Source organism: Perca fluviatilis, chromosome 18 (assembly GCF_010015445.1).
Source record: "Perca fluviatilis chromosome 18, GENO_Pfluv_1.0, whole genome shotgun sequence".
Taxonomy (NCBI): Eukaryota; Metazoa; Chordata; class Actinopteri; order Perciformes; family Percidae; genus Perca; species Perca fluviatilis.
This window is the reverse complement of record NC_053129.1, coordinates 14,507,657-14,524,775: the sequence shown is the minus strand read 5'-3', so window position 1 is coordinate 14,524,775 and position 17,119 is coordinate 14,507,657. Positions and strand designations below refer to the sequence as shown.

The 17,119-nt window shown below is 45.3% G+C and overlaps 1 protein-coding gene across 1 annotated transcript; it reads left to right on the top strand.

The window, feature by feature from the left end:
• Nucleotides 1–604: 604 nt before the first annotated feature.
• Nucleotides 605–15,328, top strand: lrfn5b (leucine rich repeat and fibronectin type III domain containing 5b). Its single transcript, XM_039782567.1, has 6 exons — nucleotides 605–1,202; nucleotides 7,964–8,880; nucleotides 9,715–9,889; nucleotides 11,878–12,211; nucleotides 13,183–13,483; nucleotides 13,611–15,328. Exons 2-6 carry the CDS (start codon nucleotides 7,990–7,992, stop codon nucleotides 14,304–14,306), a joined length of 2,397 nt encoding a protein of 798 aa, XP_039638501.1. The 5' UTR covers nucleotides 605–1,202; nucleotides 7,964–7,989; the 3' UTR covers nucleotides 14,307–15,328.
• Nucleotides 15,329–17,119: the final 1,791 nt, after the last annotated feature.

Here is a 17,119-nt window from a genome sequence, read left to right as displayed (position 1 = left end):
AGTATCCTGTGTCGCTGTAGGCTACTTTGCCAACTTGCACAAAAGGCCAAAGAATCATTACATCAGATAGTGATGGGTCAAGGGCCAAGCAGACCCACGGGGAGCCAGGGCTTTCAGTTTCAGCCATCTCAACACTTTCTTGCCAATAATACATGCAGAACTATTCAGCTATATGGACTGCTAAATTTGGCTTTACCCAGAATAGATGTAGCCTATACTGTGCACCGAAGGATTTACCTAAAGGAATGCATTTTTCAATTACAGTCTTTGTTTACTTGTCACTGGATATTCCCTGACTCATTTTCCATCTCATGTATGTCTGAATCTGACAAACATTTCTGTTCTGTTCTTTTATTTTTTATTTTTATTAAAACAAATTTAGAGAATATTATAGACCTACTGCGTTTCGTGCAGTAGAGTCCAATCGCAATGAATAAATGATGATGCCTGCCTGTGAGATAGGCTGGGAGGCACCGCATCTGTCTATGCACACAAATGGTCTCTGTGCAACTCGGAGCGCACTGATTACCATTCCGAGCACAGCACCTCTGGTCAGAAATGGAGCCGGGTCGGTGGCTGACAGTAGTCCGGGGGCAGGAGAGGGGAGGGGTGGGGGGCGCATATTATGGCAGCAACCTTTCAGTCAATCTGGATTAAGTCGCACTGAGCCCTGCGTCGCCAGCAAAAGCCCGTGAAAGCGATCCGAACATCTGGCTGGATTCAGCACAGCAGTAGTCACTCACAACGCTGTAGATAATAAAGCAGCCTGTCGCTTCAAAGGCGTTTTCTCTTCTGGAGGTGCAAACAGGCGGATGCGCAGTACAGAGGCGATCCCGCACAGCTGCAACCTCGCAGCCACAACGGGACCCTTCGGCTTGCGTTTTCCAGTATTTCTTTTTATTTTATTTTTTTTTAACGAAAGGGGGAAGCGGAGTTATAGGCTACATCTCCGATGTGAGGGGATCGGAGAGGAGTCGTCCTTTATATGCTGGTCATGGATTTCTTGAAGGGCATCGCTGGTATCGCAGGCCGTCACATGTTCTAGGAGCTGAGACGCGTGTTTCGGGACACCTGAATTATCTCCAAGAGGCACCGTCGGTCCCATTTTAGACACGCCGCTCTCAGAATGCTCTCAGCCCCCCTGGGAGAAAAAATGCTCAAACACACCCTCCTCTGACTTGGCTTGATGTTTCATCTACAAGGTAAATTCAATCATTTATATATAGGCTGCAATTTGGTGTGAATTGTAGGCTCTGAACTCTTTAGGGAGAACTGTCTTTGCAAGAAGCGCAATATTGACTTGAAGTACTTCTCTCAGGACCCATCTGAAAAGGGTTTAGATTTTCCCTTGTGATAAGGGGGTTGAGTGTGTAACCCACCAGCCCAGGACCTGTACCGCAAGGTCAAAAAAGATCTCCTCAATTGCCTAGGAACGCCGTCAGATATCAATTTTATTTTTAGTATCCACTTGGCTGCATTCTGTGCTGTTTTTTCCCCCTCCCTACAGGTGAAACTGAGAATCATGCCTAATGTGGTCATTATTCAGCCCGCTCTCAGATACGTGCAGGATAAGATTGATTTCAAATGGGTGTTTTGTGTTAGCTTTGTGTATTTTATCAGCACAGAGGATCCCTGTGATCTGCTGCTCTGTGCTGTGGTTAAACCCTTGCTGATATGCAAATTACACATCAGTCATTAAGGTGTGATAAAGTCTAAATTAGCCTAAGTAACAAAATTGATAATAGGATGAGTGTGTGGGCAGGTGGGGGGAGGAGGGGGGGGGGGCTGTGTGTTTCCAGGTGGCTGATGAAGACAGACGTAAATATGACCATGGTGATTTTTAGAAAAGGGTGTCAGTTATCACATATAGGCTATCTTATTATTCATGATTGCCGGAGGCACCATTGTAACTGCTACACACCAGTAAAATCAGGCCCACGCCTCAGTTTGCTGCTTGTGTTTGCTTTTACGGCTATGTTAATGCTCTCAGCGATGTAGCTTATAGTGCTGCTACTTCACTGATAGCAGGGAAGTGATGTGTGGTTCCTCAGCACCGAGGCTGTTCTGCAGACCAGCTCTACATTCGCTGACCCAAATTTTTGCCCACAACCAAATGTAAAAAAAAACAAAAAAACTTGAGATTATTTGACAGTCACAAACTTGCATGCACACACACCTGGTCCACATGCTGTGTTTTTTTATGTATGATGTATGTATACACAACACAATTAGGAGAGGGAAGATTATACATTATTTAACCATTTTGTTGCTGTGAGGTAGAAAACACAGGATACTGAGGGTCCTTGAAAGGGAAGAAAATGAGTCAGTAGATTATGCTAGTGATTATGTACATCCCCACATTAAGACTGCAACATAAAGAGAGCCCATGTAAGAGAGCGCGTTATTTTCACAAAGAGAGCTAATGTTTTTTTTCTTATACTTCCTGCATCTGAAACTGAACTTGTGGATTGGCAGATTTGACAGTCTACAGACGTGCTGGCCCATAGTGGATTATAGTCTCTTGAGAAGGCCATATTGATATTCAGAGGTGGTGTTCACGGATTCTGCATTTGCTCTTTCTGGAAGAAAATCCCAGGTCATAAGCCCCTCACATCAGGGCGCGTCACAACGGTGCAAGAATTGAGATCCGAAGTCAGTGATCAGCATTTCAATTTGGCCCGTTTAGTCTCCTGCTTGAATACAAGACAGCATCTGAAAAATGAAGAATGTTTTCTGTTTGTTTGTCTGTTGGACTGATGCTCCAGTCGTGAGATATCCAGCATATCAAGGTACCACTAAATGTCCTGTGATAGTGTGTGAAGGAAAACACTTGGAATTGCATAGGGGGGGGCGGGGGGGGGGAGTTGTAAATGCTGATGAACAGCACTTCTATTGATGCAGCGGGCTCTGCTTAGTATGCTATACCCCTGACACACACACACACACACACACAGACACACACACACAAGCTTGTCTGACTGAAAAATAATTTCAACTACATCAGAGTGCTACATCAAGTCATTTAGGTTTTTATTACATGCCAGACTGGGAATCGAAAATGATTCAGTCACTCTCCAAACACTGAAGCCAATCCAGAATTAGCTGAGTGTACAATCTCCTTTCCTTTCATCCCTACAGGGTCATAAATGTCTCACAAAATCACTCCGCTCACGGCCTTCAAACAGAACCTCAATTGTCGAGGGCTCTTTGTTCTAAATATCATTGGGTGATCTGAAAATGAGCCACTGATTACATCTCACCCAAAACTGACGTTTTCTGTGTTGCCATGGCATCAAGGCTGTCACCCAAGAGCAATCGCATTCTAACATTGGCAGGCTCTGTAGGGAAAGGGTGTCACAGCACATTCACCCTCATTCACAAACACAGATGTGTTTTTAGTCACGAGCCGTAACGGCATCAGTGTTTGGTCAGGATGTTTGGACTAGGGGCTACACAAGCATATACCCGACAAAATAACATTTCTACCATGCTCCGTCAGAGTATGATCCTCTTTAGCAGCAGCAGCTTCATTTGGTCTCATAAAGCAGGCAGGCTGAGGACCTATTTCACTGCTTTGTCGATACCATTTTCCCATCATGTTGAAGTATCAGTTTACCTCCTATGACACAACAGAGCTTATTTCTGGCGGTAGCAGACTTCCGGCAGCTCCACTCAGAGTAGCCCAGGTGAGACACTGCTGAGACGCTGCCATGTGCCATCGTGTCGACCTGCGTGAAGGCATACCAAGCAGACTTCATCTCATTAACTTCCCCTCGCAGGGCTGCTTTCCCCTGGTTTCCTGCCCAGACATGGATTGCAGGGGCTTTTCTCACATGAGCTCCAGCATAAGTTAGACCATCTGAAAACATATCCCCCATTACCTTACCGGACGATTGGCATGCAGAATGCTGCATAAGGCTTTTCTTGGCAAATGCTGCCCCAGGGAGACCATAGATATCCTTTCCTACAGTATACTGCTGCTGCTGCTGCTGCTGCTGCTACTGTGCATGAATGCCTGTCTCCATTGCTGGGGGTTGTTGTGTAGTGAGCTACCTCTATTAGGCACAAATCCACCCACTGGTGTGCGTGTGTGGGTGTGTGCTGTCAGTCTGTTCTGCCCTCTGAGGGTGAAAAGACCTGCTCAGAGGTAGTAAACGTACACTTGATTGACTGTCAAGGAGATTATGGTGAATGCATCAGTAGATTATCTGTTTTCCTGTTTATTTGTGGCCCTCCCAAGTCGTCTCACTATAATGAACAGCCCAACCTGGAGGATAATGATTTTCTGGGGGGGGTGTGACATTTAAAGATGAAGTGCGTGATTGATGAATGCATTGATTGATTATCTACTTATTTGTTCATGTACTTGATGAGTGCAACCTGTTATGCAAATCTCAACCATAATTAAATGCAAATTAGGGAGACGGCAACAGATATTTCCTGCCCCGTCTCAGCAGCGTGGGGGGGGGGGGCTGTCCTTTTGTCCTCGTAGAACAAATTTTGTAGGGATTACCGTTGCGACCATTCTCTTCACGTTTGGCTGAGTTTTCAGAGGCAAAAAAGCCCCCATCTCCACAGAGTGAATCAATATCAAGTCTTCAGCGCCATTCGAGTCTGGAAGTAGCAGGTCCTCTCTGCCTCATTGCACATCCAGAGGCCGTGCCTTTCAGAGTCAGAGCAGAAGGTGCTTGGCACACCAACATCAACATCAACACACCTCAGCTTTTTATGCTCTCCTCTGATACACACACACACACACACACACACACACACACACACACACACACACACACACACACACACACACACACACACACACACACACACACACACACACATTGAGTAGATACGGTATTACAGTTTCTACTTTGGTACCACTACACATAGCCTTGCAGCACAGCTTGTCACTGAAGTCATCTGCCATCTTTAAGGAGAGCCTTGACAACATTTAATAATGACTCCACAGTCCATTTCTTAGCAGCTCAGATCTCTGCACCACTGCACCTCAGACTGCAATCCACAAAATGGGGCTCTTGTGTGACTTGGTAAAGTTGTCTCCTGTAAAAATGGGTCGAGAAAGACACTGATGCATTGCTGCTCGATCAGCAGTATTCTTGAAAATGTTACACCCGGCATGCTCGCTCCAATGATATCATTCCTCCCTTTGCCGTATTGAGCCATTTTAAGGCGACCTCTTTCCTGCCTCCTTGTCAGGCCGTTATACATTTTACCCAGCTGTCAAAATGCAACTGTTGTCATTGGATGCCTTCCTTCACTCCCCTCCTCACGTTAAAAGCATGCCCCCACAGGGTAAGCACATCACATTGTTTTCTTTACTCTATGATATTTTCCTCATATTCAACTTATTATTGTTGTTATTACACTGTGAGTTGTGTGTCACAGTTCCGGTGCAGCAAAGGCTTTTGAAGCATGAAGGTACTCAGCTGGCAGGATCTTTGCTGAGGCAAGACTTTTATGCACACTCTCCAAGACCCGACGTCGACAATGGAGACATTATCAGTGGACCACAGAAAGCTATAATCATAAATCAGCCAGTCTCTTCTGTATTTAAAGGTTAGCCTTTTACTACAGTTGTGGGATTGGATCTTTTGTTCCCTGTGTTTCATTAGATTGGTGTTCCTTTCTGTGTGCTGTAATGGGACACCCACAGGGCTGAATATTGCATGTTCTACCAAAATGACACTAAATTTCAGTTCTAAAAATAATCACAGCTAATGTCACTCTTGCTCTGGTACATCGTGTGGTGCACCTGCAGAGTTGTGATCTGATCTCCACTGTCTTAGTTTTATGACATGCTATATCCCTGACAAGGTCTCGGGATTCATCAAATGGATCCCTCCTTATCCCCCATCTCAGATGTGTGTCATAAGTAAGAGTAGCAGCAGAGAGAAAATCAATAGTAAGGCATAGCAAATCTTCGCTGAGGCGCTAGGGCCAATCATCCCTTCCTATTGGCAATATGATCCTGGGAGACATCAGTCTAATTCTGATGAGGCTCTGGGCTGCCTGTTACTTTCATCCTTCTGTACACAAACATAAAAGGACTGGCATTATCATATCAAAAAAAGTATGATCGGGGGGAGCAGAGGCTATAAAGGAGAGCTGTCACAAAAATCATACAAGGTTACTGGGGATGTTTCACTCTGAAGTCTGCAGGTGACTAATTAATGTCTAATTGCACAGCGTTTATTGTTTGTTCGGGCATCGACTCTCTTAGCTTCCTGCTTAGAATTTGGACTCTCTGTAAATCTCAGCTGTGAGCTGGCAATGATGGTGTTTCAAATCTAGCGGAAAAGCTCTAACTTTTCACAGTAGAATCCCCCAATTCCCTTTCTAAAAGGGGAGCTCTTGGTACATGTGGGATTACGTAAGGGTTAATGCCCGACGAGGTGTCCATTGTCAGGTCGGACGGTTCACGCCTCACCATCGTCCATTAATACCTGACAATTATACCATGGTCACTTGCCAAATAACATATTTTTAAAAAATTAGTTTATATTTTAATTAGTTTTATAATCGAAATCTAAAATTTTTACAAACAATAACTCTGTTTCCCTGGTTACGCCTGACGGTTTGACTAATACCTGGAACAATCATTCCCATCCTATAAGGTTCTCATGCAATGCAAATGTTGTTCACTCCTCCAGGAAATAGGAAGGACCTTAGATACGACTTGCCTCCCTTAGCAAAGGGAGATATTTATAGTCGGCTCAGATACAAGCCAGAAAGCTAACGCTATGCAAGCAAGAGCCGAAGTCAATCACATTGTGTACAGCTAGCAATCAGTAAAAATAACCTGACAGTATGTTGACCGACAAGACAAGCTAGCTATCCAGCCATGTCATTATCCCCAAAACAATACAACCATTTTTACGAACAATTTTATCCGCGATGTGTAATGTTACTGTCGGCCGCAGCCTGAAGTGGCGACCTGAACAGCAAACGGCATGTGAGATAATGTTATTCGCTGTGAAACAAAATCAGTCAAGAGGGGCAGTAGTGTCATATTTGCTGAAACTGACCTTATGTTCCAGTAGAACTACAAGAAGCAGGTACCCAGGTAGCAAACAGACGTTGGGCCAACGTCAATATTGGTTGGTTACGTTGGCCCAACCTATACAACAGAAATACAACGTTGGGCCAACGTTGGCATGGTCAGCTGCGATGGCCCGACCTATCTGACAGAAATACAACGTTGGGCCAACGTTCGTATGGTCAGCTGCAATGGCCGAATTACGTTACTTCAAAATATATATATTTTGCAAATCGCACTGTAGAGTTTTTTTTTTAATTATAATTAAAAAAAAACTCTACAGTGCGATTTGCAAAAATCCACCGCTCCCTGTTCAGATGCACCAATCAGGGCCAGGGGGGATATCTAACTGCGTGTCAATCACTGCTCATGCACACACATTAATTCTCCCTTGTGAGGGAGGTTTAGGAGACCGTTTTGGGGCTTAAGCGGAAAGCGGGGAGGGACTGAGAAGTTGTCGATGTTCAAATTGTTTGGCTAAGTCCTGGATCTTCACAATCCTACCTACAGCACCTTTAAGAGGGCCAGTATAACTTACTTCTTACGTGTGTGTTAGCGCCATCCTGTGGTGTTCAGAGGACGAGGCACTGAAGCAGCACTCAATGTTAAAAATAACAGATTCACATTTCCTTTTTGTTTTAATGTAGCATTAATTTAGAACAGTAAACAGTCAGTTTCACCAGAACTCCTTTAGTAGGTGTCCTATATCACTTTTTTATGGACACCCATATAACCCTAACCCTATAATATGCAGCCAGTCAGAATTGAGTATTCACCCAGACCATGGTATAACCAACTATAGTTTGATAAAGATACAAATAATCACAGATTTCATGCTTTGCATTTTTTAACTGCTCAATGAATAATACACCCTTCTATTTCTCTCTTTATGCTTTGATGTTTTTTTAGGTGCGTTAACCTGACTGAAAAGCCAAATGGAGTCTCTCCTGGTTTACCTGATAGTCCTCGGTGTGGCTGTGAAGGCCCACAAAGTTCAGGTCTGCCCCAAACGCTGTGTCTGCCAAGTGCTTAACCCCAACCTGGCGACTTTGTGCGACAAAAAGGGGCTTCTTTTTGTGCCCCCGAACATCGACAGGCACACGGTGGAGATGCGTCTTGGGGATAACTTTGTAACCAGCATCAAACGCAAAGACTTTGCCAACATGACCAGGCTGGTGGACCTGACCCTCTCTCGGAACACTATCGGCTCCATCGCACCTCACGCTTTCAAAGACCTGGAGAACTTACGAGCCCTTCACCTTGATAGCAATCGGCTGTCCCGCATCCTCAACGACACCTTCAGCGGCATGTCCAAGCTGCACCACCTCATCCTCAACAACAACCAGCTCACCCACATCCAGATTGGGGCATTTAATGACCTGACTGCACTGGAAGAGCTGGATTTATCCTACAACAACTTGGAAAGTGCGCCATGGGTGGCCATTCAAAGGATGCCCAGTCTCCACACTCTCAATTTGGACCACAACATGCTCAGCTACATCCCAGAAGGCACATTCTCTGGGCTACAGAAGCTCAAGAGGCTGGACGTAACTTCCAACAAACTCCAGAAGCTTCCTCCTGACCCTATTTTCCAAAGAGCAGGGGTCCTGGCCACCTCTGGGATAATGGGGCCTATGTCGTTCGCGTTGAGCTTCGGAGGGAACCCGCTGAGGTGTAACTGTGAGCTGCTCTGGCTGCGGAGGTTGCGGAGGGAGGATGATCTGGAAACCTGTGCCTCACCGCAACACCTCGCCGGACGCTATTTCTGGACTGTTTCAGAGGAAGAGTTCCTGTGTGAGCCTCCTCTCATCACCAGGCACTCTCAAGTATGACCTCCAAATTGAGCTGTGCACTGTACGACACAACACTCGCTACAGTTGCACTCTCTGAGCAGACATTGGATTCTGCCTTAGTTAATCCTAGGTGGCATTTGGTGCTTTCTTTGGCTGTCACACCAAATATTAGCTTTGCGAGCCAGAAGAGTCTAACAAGACTTGTAGGTCTCATCTGGGCCTCTCAGCTAACTAAATATTGTAAAATACATTGAACCTACTTTAAAAATGTAATCAAACTGTGGCCTGTGGAGAGTTTTTAGAGAAGTTCTTTAACAGGATTTTCAGTTACCATTTTAATAAAGCTATTTGCAGGTTTATGATGGATCCGCAGTGAAGCCCTTTTACACAGGGAAAGCTTACAGTGATTTACCCCTTGATTCATGCATCCAAACAACGTTATCCTATCAAATCCTTGCCAAACAGCTACAGCTATATCATCTCATTTACATTCCGCAGACTTCTTTTGCATAATTGCAGAAGAAAATTATGTTTTACTTGGACTCATTCATATACACTGCAATGTACTGTCACATTGATTATCTTGCCTTCATAAGCATGCAAATTCCATATCTAGAGTGATCAATTATTGATTATATTTGCAGGGAATAGGAAGCTTTTTAAAACACAACATGATCAGTAAGGGCATTCATTATAAGATAATATCCAAGTCAAACTTACAGCACAACGTATAATGACTGTTAATAATAAGTGTAATAAGTGTTTTTCAATTTTTGGATTTAGTGCATTATCTAATCAGTGCATCTCTGTATTTAACATATGAATATGAAGTCCTCCCACTAACCGCCTTTCCTCCTTCTGCCTCAGGAGCTGCGAGCTTTGGAGGGTCAGAGTGTGACTCTGCGCTGTAAAGCCAGGGGTGACCCCGACCCTATTATCCACTGGATCGCCCCCGACGGACGCCTTATGTCCAATTCCTCTAGGGCCGCGGTCCACACAGACGGCACGCTGGACATCCTCATCAGCACTGTCAAGGACTCTGGTCTGTTTACACTCCGGGAGCTGTGCTTGTGTTGTTGACTGAACGAAATTAGTTGTTTGCTGGTATACGCAGAAGACTGAAGAAGGACTGAAGCATTTGTCTACATCAGGCGATAAAGTTTAGAGCGTGAAGGAGTGTTGGCTCGCACACTGATTAAAGTCACATTGGAATGATACATTTCTTCTTCACTTTGTTGGCCAAGTCATATACATCTATTTTCAAAAATATACTTATTAACACATTTATGTTTTAGTGGTTAAATCATCAAAAATGCCAACTTATGTGCTTTCTTGCTGAGAGTTAGACAAGAAGATTGATACCACTCTCATGTCTGTCCATCAAATATGAAGCTACAGTACAGCCAGCAGCCAGTTAGCTTGGCTTAGCGGACTGTAAATGGGGGGAATGGCTAGCCTGACTCCATCCAAACCAAACACAACACATTCCACCTTCCAGCACCTCTTAAACTCACTAAACCACCATCATGTTTGTTTTATCTGTACAAAATGTAAGTGTAAAAACGACCTCATGGTGATGAGAAAACTCCAGTAATACCACCATTTGTTGTTTTTACACTTAGCCTTATATTTATAGATATGAAAATGGTATCAATCTTATTGTAACCACCTAATCATAGGTGGTTTAATAAGAAAACGCTTTATTTATCACTCTCTCTCTCTCTCTCTCTCTCTCTCGCTCTCTCTCTCTCTTCCTCCCCGGGTTCATGTCGAAATAGTAACTCTAAATTTGCGAAACTCTCGCGAGATGGTTGAGGATAGGCATCGACCTCAAGGCAGTGACGTGCGAGAGTTTTTGCAAATCTAGGGTGACCATCCAGACCCAACCCCTCCCCGGGAACTCTTCATCCCACCCCTTTATCCTATGGCAACCTTGTGCGATACAATCAACAGGGGCTAACATAAAATCTATCACACGCTTCCCTCCCTTCAACTAGAAACATCCCTGTTTCCTAACTGCCCAGTCACAGAGCTAAGGCCCACAAAGTTCAAGGTTAAAACGTCCAAGAATATAGGACCCATTATACATTCCCACAAGACTCAGTATGGCCAGACAGGGCAACATTTCCCACAGCACAATGAACAACACATTTCCTACTACATAACCACCAAAACAACAACTTCTGGAATATCCTGAGCTTATATAAAGGCACCCAACACATTTATATATATATGTATATGTATATAGGGCCAGGGGAAGGCACAGACATGGCAATGGAGAAAGGCCAGGCCAGGGGAGAAGTGGGGAGGAGTCGGACAACCACGCTGTGAGGGCAAGGCAGACTAACGTTTTACATTGGTTGCACTGGTGTGCCTAACTTTTTAATTCCAATGCACCCAAACATTTTCTCTGCACCTTTTGGCGCTGCAATAATACATTTAAAGTGTTTCCTTTTTTTGGTCAGTTCCCATCCACATTGGTCATTTCCTAACACATTGAATGCAAACTGGAATAAAGGTCTCTGGTTTCTGGAGGGCTTTGGTGATGTGCTGGGGGTGTGGACGCCGTGTGGTTGTGGGATTTGGGGGTCTCCCTCAATAATTGTATATAATAATTGTATCTTATTTGACTAGAAACTATGCATTTACACATCATTTTAGACTATTATCATAACAATATTTATATGAAAAAAAAACACATAGGTTGTAGTTTTTCACATTACACTCATACATTAGCAAAAGAAAAAGTGAAACAGATATGCTCACTGATGAAGTAAGTGCGATGTCCTGAAGTAATCCTTCACATTTTTGTGCGAATCAACAGGGACTAACATAAAATCATTAGTTACATTATCATTCAACTCAGGACCATTGGGGCCCCGGAAAAGTTTCCAAAATGTCAAACTATTTCTTTAAATATGACTAGATATTCTGATATTGCAACTTGAATGCATGTGTGGCCAGCAACATTTATCCGTATATCACAATAAATATCACGAAGGACCATAATCGATTTAGTTTGTGTTCCAGGTTCCTTCACCTGCGTGGCCTCCAACCCGGCAGGTGAGGCCCAGCAGACGGTGGATCTGGTCATCACTAAACTCCCTCACATCACCAACAACACAGTCGCGGAGCAGGAGCCCGACCCCGGATCATCAGATATCGCCACAGTGACCAAAACTGGGGCAGAGGTGGGGGGGTTGCCTCTGGGGAACGCCAAGACAAGCCAGGAGAAGAAAGTAGTGATTGCTGAGGCCACGTCCACCTCGGCCCTGGTCAAGTTTAACTTCCAGACGAGTATTCCTGGAATACGCATGTTTCAGATCCAATATAATGGCACCTATGATGATTCACTGGTTTACAGGTAAACAAAAACACCTGACCTGCTGGGTTAATACAGACCATGAAATCACAAGTTTTTCTTAAAATACCGGCCAAATAATGCAATTGAATCTAGTAAACACACCTTAAATCTGAACCCTAACCCTTTCCAATAAACTTAAGCTGATTGAAATGATATTATTAAAAATCTCCTGACCCTTGTTTTACCTTTAAAGTCTGCTTTGATTGCTTAAAACCCTTTGGGTTTTTAGTCATTAAGAACTTGACTTGGCTGTCGACATGATTATTTGTGGTGTCTATTTAATCCTACGAGGAAGACACATTAACGCACTGTATCCGACTCCTTATTCTTCGATTTATAATCTCTCCCTCGCCAGAGTCTGTCATTTACTATGTGCAAAACCTTGATAATGCTTGATCAACAAAATCCAAAGAGAAAGTCAGCACTAAGCTATGGACTGATAGGAAGATGAAAGAGTAGTGTTTTATAAAAAGCATCAGAGGCTTCACACGTGCCCATCTGAGAAACTGGCATTATACACAGCATTCTTTCATCTCTGCCCTCTTTCACTCCATATTTAGTGCTAATCACTGGGATATGGCGGGATCATCGCACAGACCCCTTTTTTTTCTCCAAAGAAACTTCGAAGTCAACGGCACATATATGGCGTTTGGCAGTGGTTACGGAAAGCAGGAGACATTTGAGAATTGGCTCTGTAATCCTGATGTTGTGAACAAAAGGAGGCATCCTGCGTCCCCAGCAACTGAAAGCAGCCTTTTATCACTAAAGATGCTGGAAAAAAGAAAAAAAGAAAAAGTCACAAAAGATTATGCCTCGACAGATTGTAAATAGCCCCTGAGAGATAAATGATTGTCATTTCATTTTATCCCTACAAAACAATAAGCTGGATAATCTGATTTGTTTCTGTCTCCTTTCATTTAACCCTCCCTAATCTATGTCAGAACTCACACAGCTTTTTTTTCTCTCCACAGAATGATACCCCCGACTAGTAAGAGCATCCTGGTAAACAACCTGGCGGCTGGTACGCACTATGACTTGTGTGTGCTGGCCATCTACGATGACCAGGTGACCTCGCTGACCGCCACCAGGGTGATAGGATGCATCCACTTCACCACAGAGCCGCAGTACCTGAGATGCCATTTCATGCAGTCCCAGTTTCTTGGCGGCACCATTGTGGTTATCATTGGAGGGATTATTGTGGCCTCAGTGCTCGCTTTTATCATCTTCCTCATTGTGCGCTACCGGGTGTGTAACCAAGGAGATGCAGATAAGGTCAGTTTGGCATGATTCCCTCTGTTCTTTTTCTGTTCATTATTTCTGTTGATATTGAGTCGAGGGAGTCTAATAGAGTCACTTTCATTCTTCTTTCTCCTCCCATACTTCTGTACTGTCATGTCAGGCTCTAGAGATGGGGGATATTCGGTCGCTGAGCAGTGATGGACAGCTACAGGGCTGTGGGATTCCCAAGTCCCTCTCCAAGCAGGTCCTGCGTCCAGAGAAGAATGACAAGGAGTGCCTCAGAATTGCCCTGCCGCCCACCGAGCCAGCCAAGCAGCGTCCACCAGTCGCCGTAGCCACCACCAAACCCTCCGTCCCTGACTGCACTGTCTCTACATCCGCAGCCAGCCACAGCTGGCACCCGGCGTCCCCGGGCGCTCCGAGGCCCAAACGTTTCAGTGCTCCGTCAAAACCCTTAGAGGCTCGCCGAGCTGAAGCTCAGGTGGACGTCGAGCTCGATAACATGAACCGGAATAACTCGTCAGAGGTTAAAATGACCACCGCCGTCACTCTGGCTGTTCCCGGCCAGCCCACCAAATGGACTGCTGTTCCCAGGGTTCAGCGTCCCCAACAGGCCGCTCGGCATTACATGACTGTGCCCGCAGGGGGAGTGAGAGTGAACCGCAGGCACTCCCTTAACGCAGACTCATATATGGAGCGCTTCTACGTGGCCTACCCCAAACCTGGGGCCAGTCTGCGCTCCAAGCGGAGCCTGTCGATGAGCGGAGAGCTGCCGCAGCTGGAGAGCACAACAAACATGCACCGGGCCAGGGACAAGCTCTCCAGGTCTGAGTGGCTTCTGGAGAGCACTTTATGATTTGGAGTTTATGACCCGCGTTCTCTTGTTTTCTTGGATTGGATTTGTAGCCCGTTGTGGAGCAGACAGGGATTTTATGCCTTGTTTTGAGCTTTTGTGCGCTCTATTGAGGGACCTGTAAGCTTCTCTCATATATATGGGGGCCAGGCAGGCATAGAGGGTTATGGGACACGTTTCACATTTCTTTTGTACCTTATAACCTTTCAAAGTCGTCTTTATAACGACATTTGATCAAACTTTGACGAAAGGCACAACAATGTATAAAACAACTTCATGTACAAAAATGTTTAGTTGTGTGAGATGCTGTATATCTCAATACAACCATAAGTGTTCATGTGGTATTGAATGCAGTAACCTGGACATACTGTATAATAACAAAGAAAGAGACATGCAGAGGGTTGGCTTATTATACTCGCAGTCTCATTGCCTGTAACTTAAAGTGATACAATCTCTGTAGACTTTGAACATGATTCTTGTCTCCAGCTACAGACAGACGGTGACATGTCTTAATTACCTTGGCTTGAGATTACGAATGTGCTTTACATCCCAGAGGTGTTGGAACAGAATGTAGTAGACAGACAGCGCTCCATCTTTTCATCGCGACACCCCCCAGACACAGCACAATGCAGTATTTTTGTGGCACAAGTCGACTCAGCCTAATACTGCCCTCCGGTTTGAATCGATACATTTTTATCACACAATTACATAAAGACTCAACTCTGATAGGATTCCTGTCGTGACTGATTTGAGCAACAATTGAACCAACACCAACAGCATGACAGGTGCAGGAAGTAATCTGATATTACGCGTGGATGGGATCCAGAGAGGAGTGGTTCATTTCCATATTTTTTACTGACTGACATTATCAAGTCACGCCGATGACAACCGTTGTAAATTTACTTGTCGATGTAAGAGAAATGATAATCACAAGTATGGGAGGACGTCAGCTCTTGATTTTGCTGTTGTTTCTGTTTGATGTTTACCAGTATAAATAAACCAGTGATAAAAGGGACAAACTCAGACTTATCTTTCAGCTTGCCTTGTGAATTCTCCCAACTTCTCCCACTCCACAATTAGAGAGCAGCAGAACAAAGCAACAGATGCATCCCCTTGTTCGGCAAGCTCTGCCAGCCAAAGTGGTAATGAATTTGGGGTTTCAGTAGTCTTGCAACAACATGCGGTAATTCCCCTATCTCTGTGAGTGGTGGACCTCTGACAGATCCCTGAGCCCTTGTGTTTGTTCAAAGAGAGGAGGGAAACAGATGATGAAAAGAGGCAATGCTAGTCACCAGGGACGCCTCTCGCCTGCGCATCTCCGTGCTCGTCTGACAGCGCCGTTCCTGTGCCCTCGGACGGCAGCCGCTGCAGAAACCTGCTGCAGGAGAGGTTAAACACAACCTCTGCAGTGGGAACCCGTGCATGACTATTTCTACAGTTACAGTAATGTCTCCATGGCAGCAGGACTGACATGATACACATTATCTGCTGGAATACGAGCTCTGATTCACTGTGTATTTTGGTGGTCGGATGCTGCCTGATTGATTTTTATACACATGCACGGGTATGCCTCTTTAAGCATGTGTCTCAAAGGATACAGCACATTGGGTTAAAACACAGCATTGTGCAGGGAAGAGCTGCAAATATGATCTGCACATACTGTATGTAAAACATACATTAATTGCTGTCACCCAAACAGACAGGATTCATGTGCTTTTATTCATTATTTCTCGCTCATTATGGGTGATTGAAATGCTGAAGAGCTTGGCCTGAACCTTGGTTCAGTCTTTGGCGACAGCCAGAGGTGTATGTTAATAATAGATGCATTTCTGGGCAGAGAGAGACAGTGAGACAGAGAGCGAGGGGAGGAGAGGAGGCGAAGCAGAGAGGAGTTAGATGGAAGGTTTTATGAAACAAATACGGCGAAGAGAGTGGGAGGCAGAGCGGCAGTGGTGAGGACGAAGAAATAGGGAGGGAGCGAGAGGTGCAGAGAAGAAAGCGAGACAGCTCCAGAGATGGAGAAAGAGAGAAGAGAGGGCACAGGAGGGAGCTGCAGAGTAAGAGAGAATGGGGAGTGAAACAGAACGAGGAGTGCAGGAGACGGAGAAGAGAGCATCCTTTGTAAGCCAGCCATGCAGCCTCTGGCTCTTCGGTATTCAGTGCACCTTCACAAAGGGGGTGAGAGGGGAGGGAGGAGGAGGAGGAGGAGGGGGAGGAGGAGGAGGAGGAGGAGGAGGAGGAGGAGGAGGAGGAGGGGGCAGCGGTGGGGTGAATGTGGGTGATAGACCTCGGCTGGAGGTCTGGCAGCGAGCAGAGAGGAGTGAGCCCTGTGGCCAGAGCAGAACCGCAAGCTCTCCTTCACAACACTGCACGAGCCTGACCCGCTTTCCAAACCCCTATAATGTGTTTTCTGGCCTTTGTCTAGTCTCCCTCCTCCCCTCACCACCATCTGACCCCCCCACCCTCCTCTTTAGTCTACTGTCTTGCATCATGCTGACTCACTCCTCTGCCATGATCCTGAACAACCCTCCCCCTTACTGGCCCACTGGCCCACTGGAGAGCTGAACCTGCCAATCTCTCGGAGTCTGACCTGCCTTCTACAAACAGACTGGCCGGTCCCTCATCAGGCTGGGCTGATTTGATATGCTGCTCCAATGCCAACAGGGTGTGTCAGAGTGATGTCAGGAGCATTTTGATTAACTCCCCCCCACCGCTTAATAGTAGCCTCAATGTTCCGCTGATTAAATCCATTTTATGCTGTCATTGCTAATGGGCTTTTCATTCCTTTGTGTGACTTTCACTTGGTTCTGACAGGA

Bases quoted from the DNA above. Each gene is read 5' to 3' on its own strand.
- lrfn5b (XM_039782567.1), top strand. From the start codon at position 7,990: ATGGAGTCTCTCCTGGTTTACCTGATAGTCCTCGGTGTGGCTGTGAAG. The intron at 12,212-13,182 runs GTAAACAAAAAC...TTCTCTCCACAG, and splicing joins GATGATTCACTGGTTTACAG to AATGATACCCCCGACTAGTA. The intron at 13,484-13,610 runs GTCAGTTTGGCA...CTGTCATGTCAG, and splicing joins ACCAAGGAGATGCAGATAAG to GCTCTAGAGATGGGGGATAT.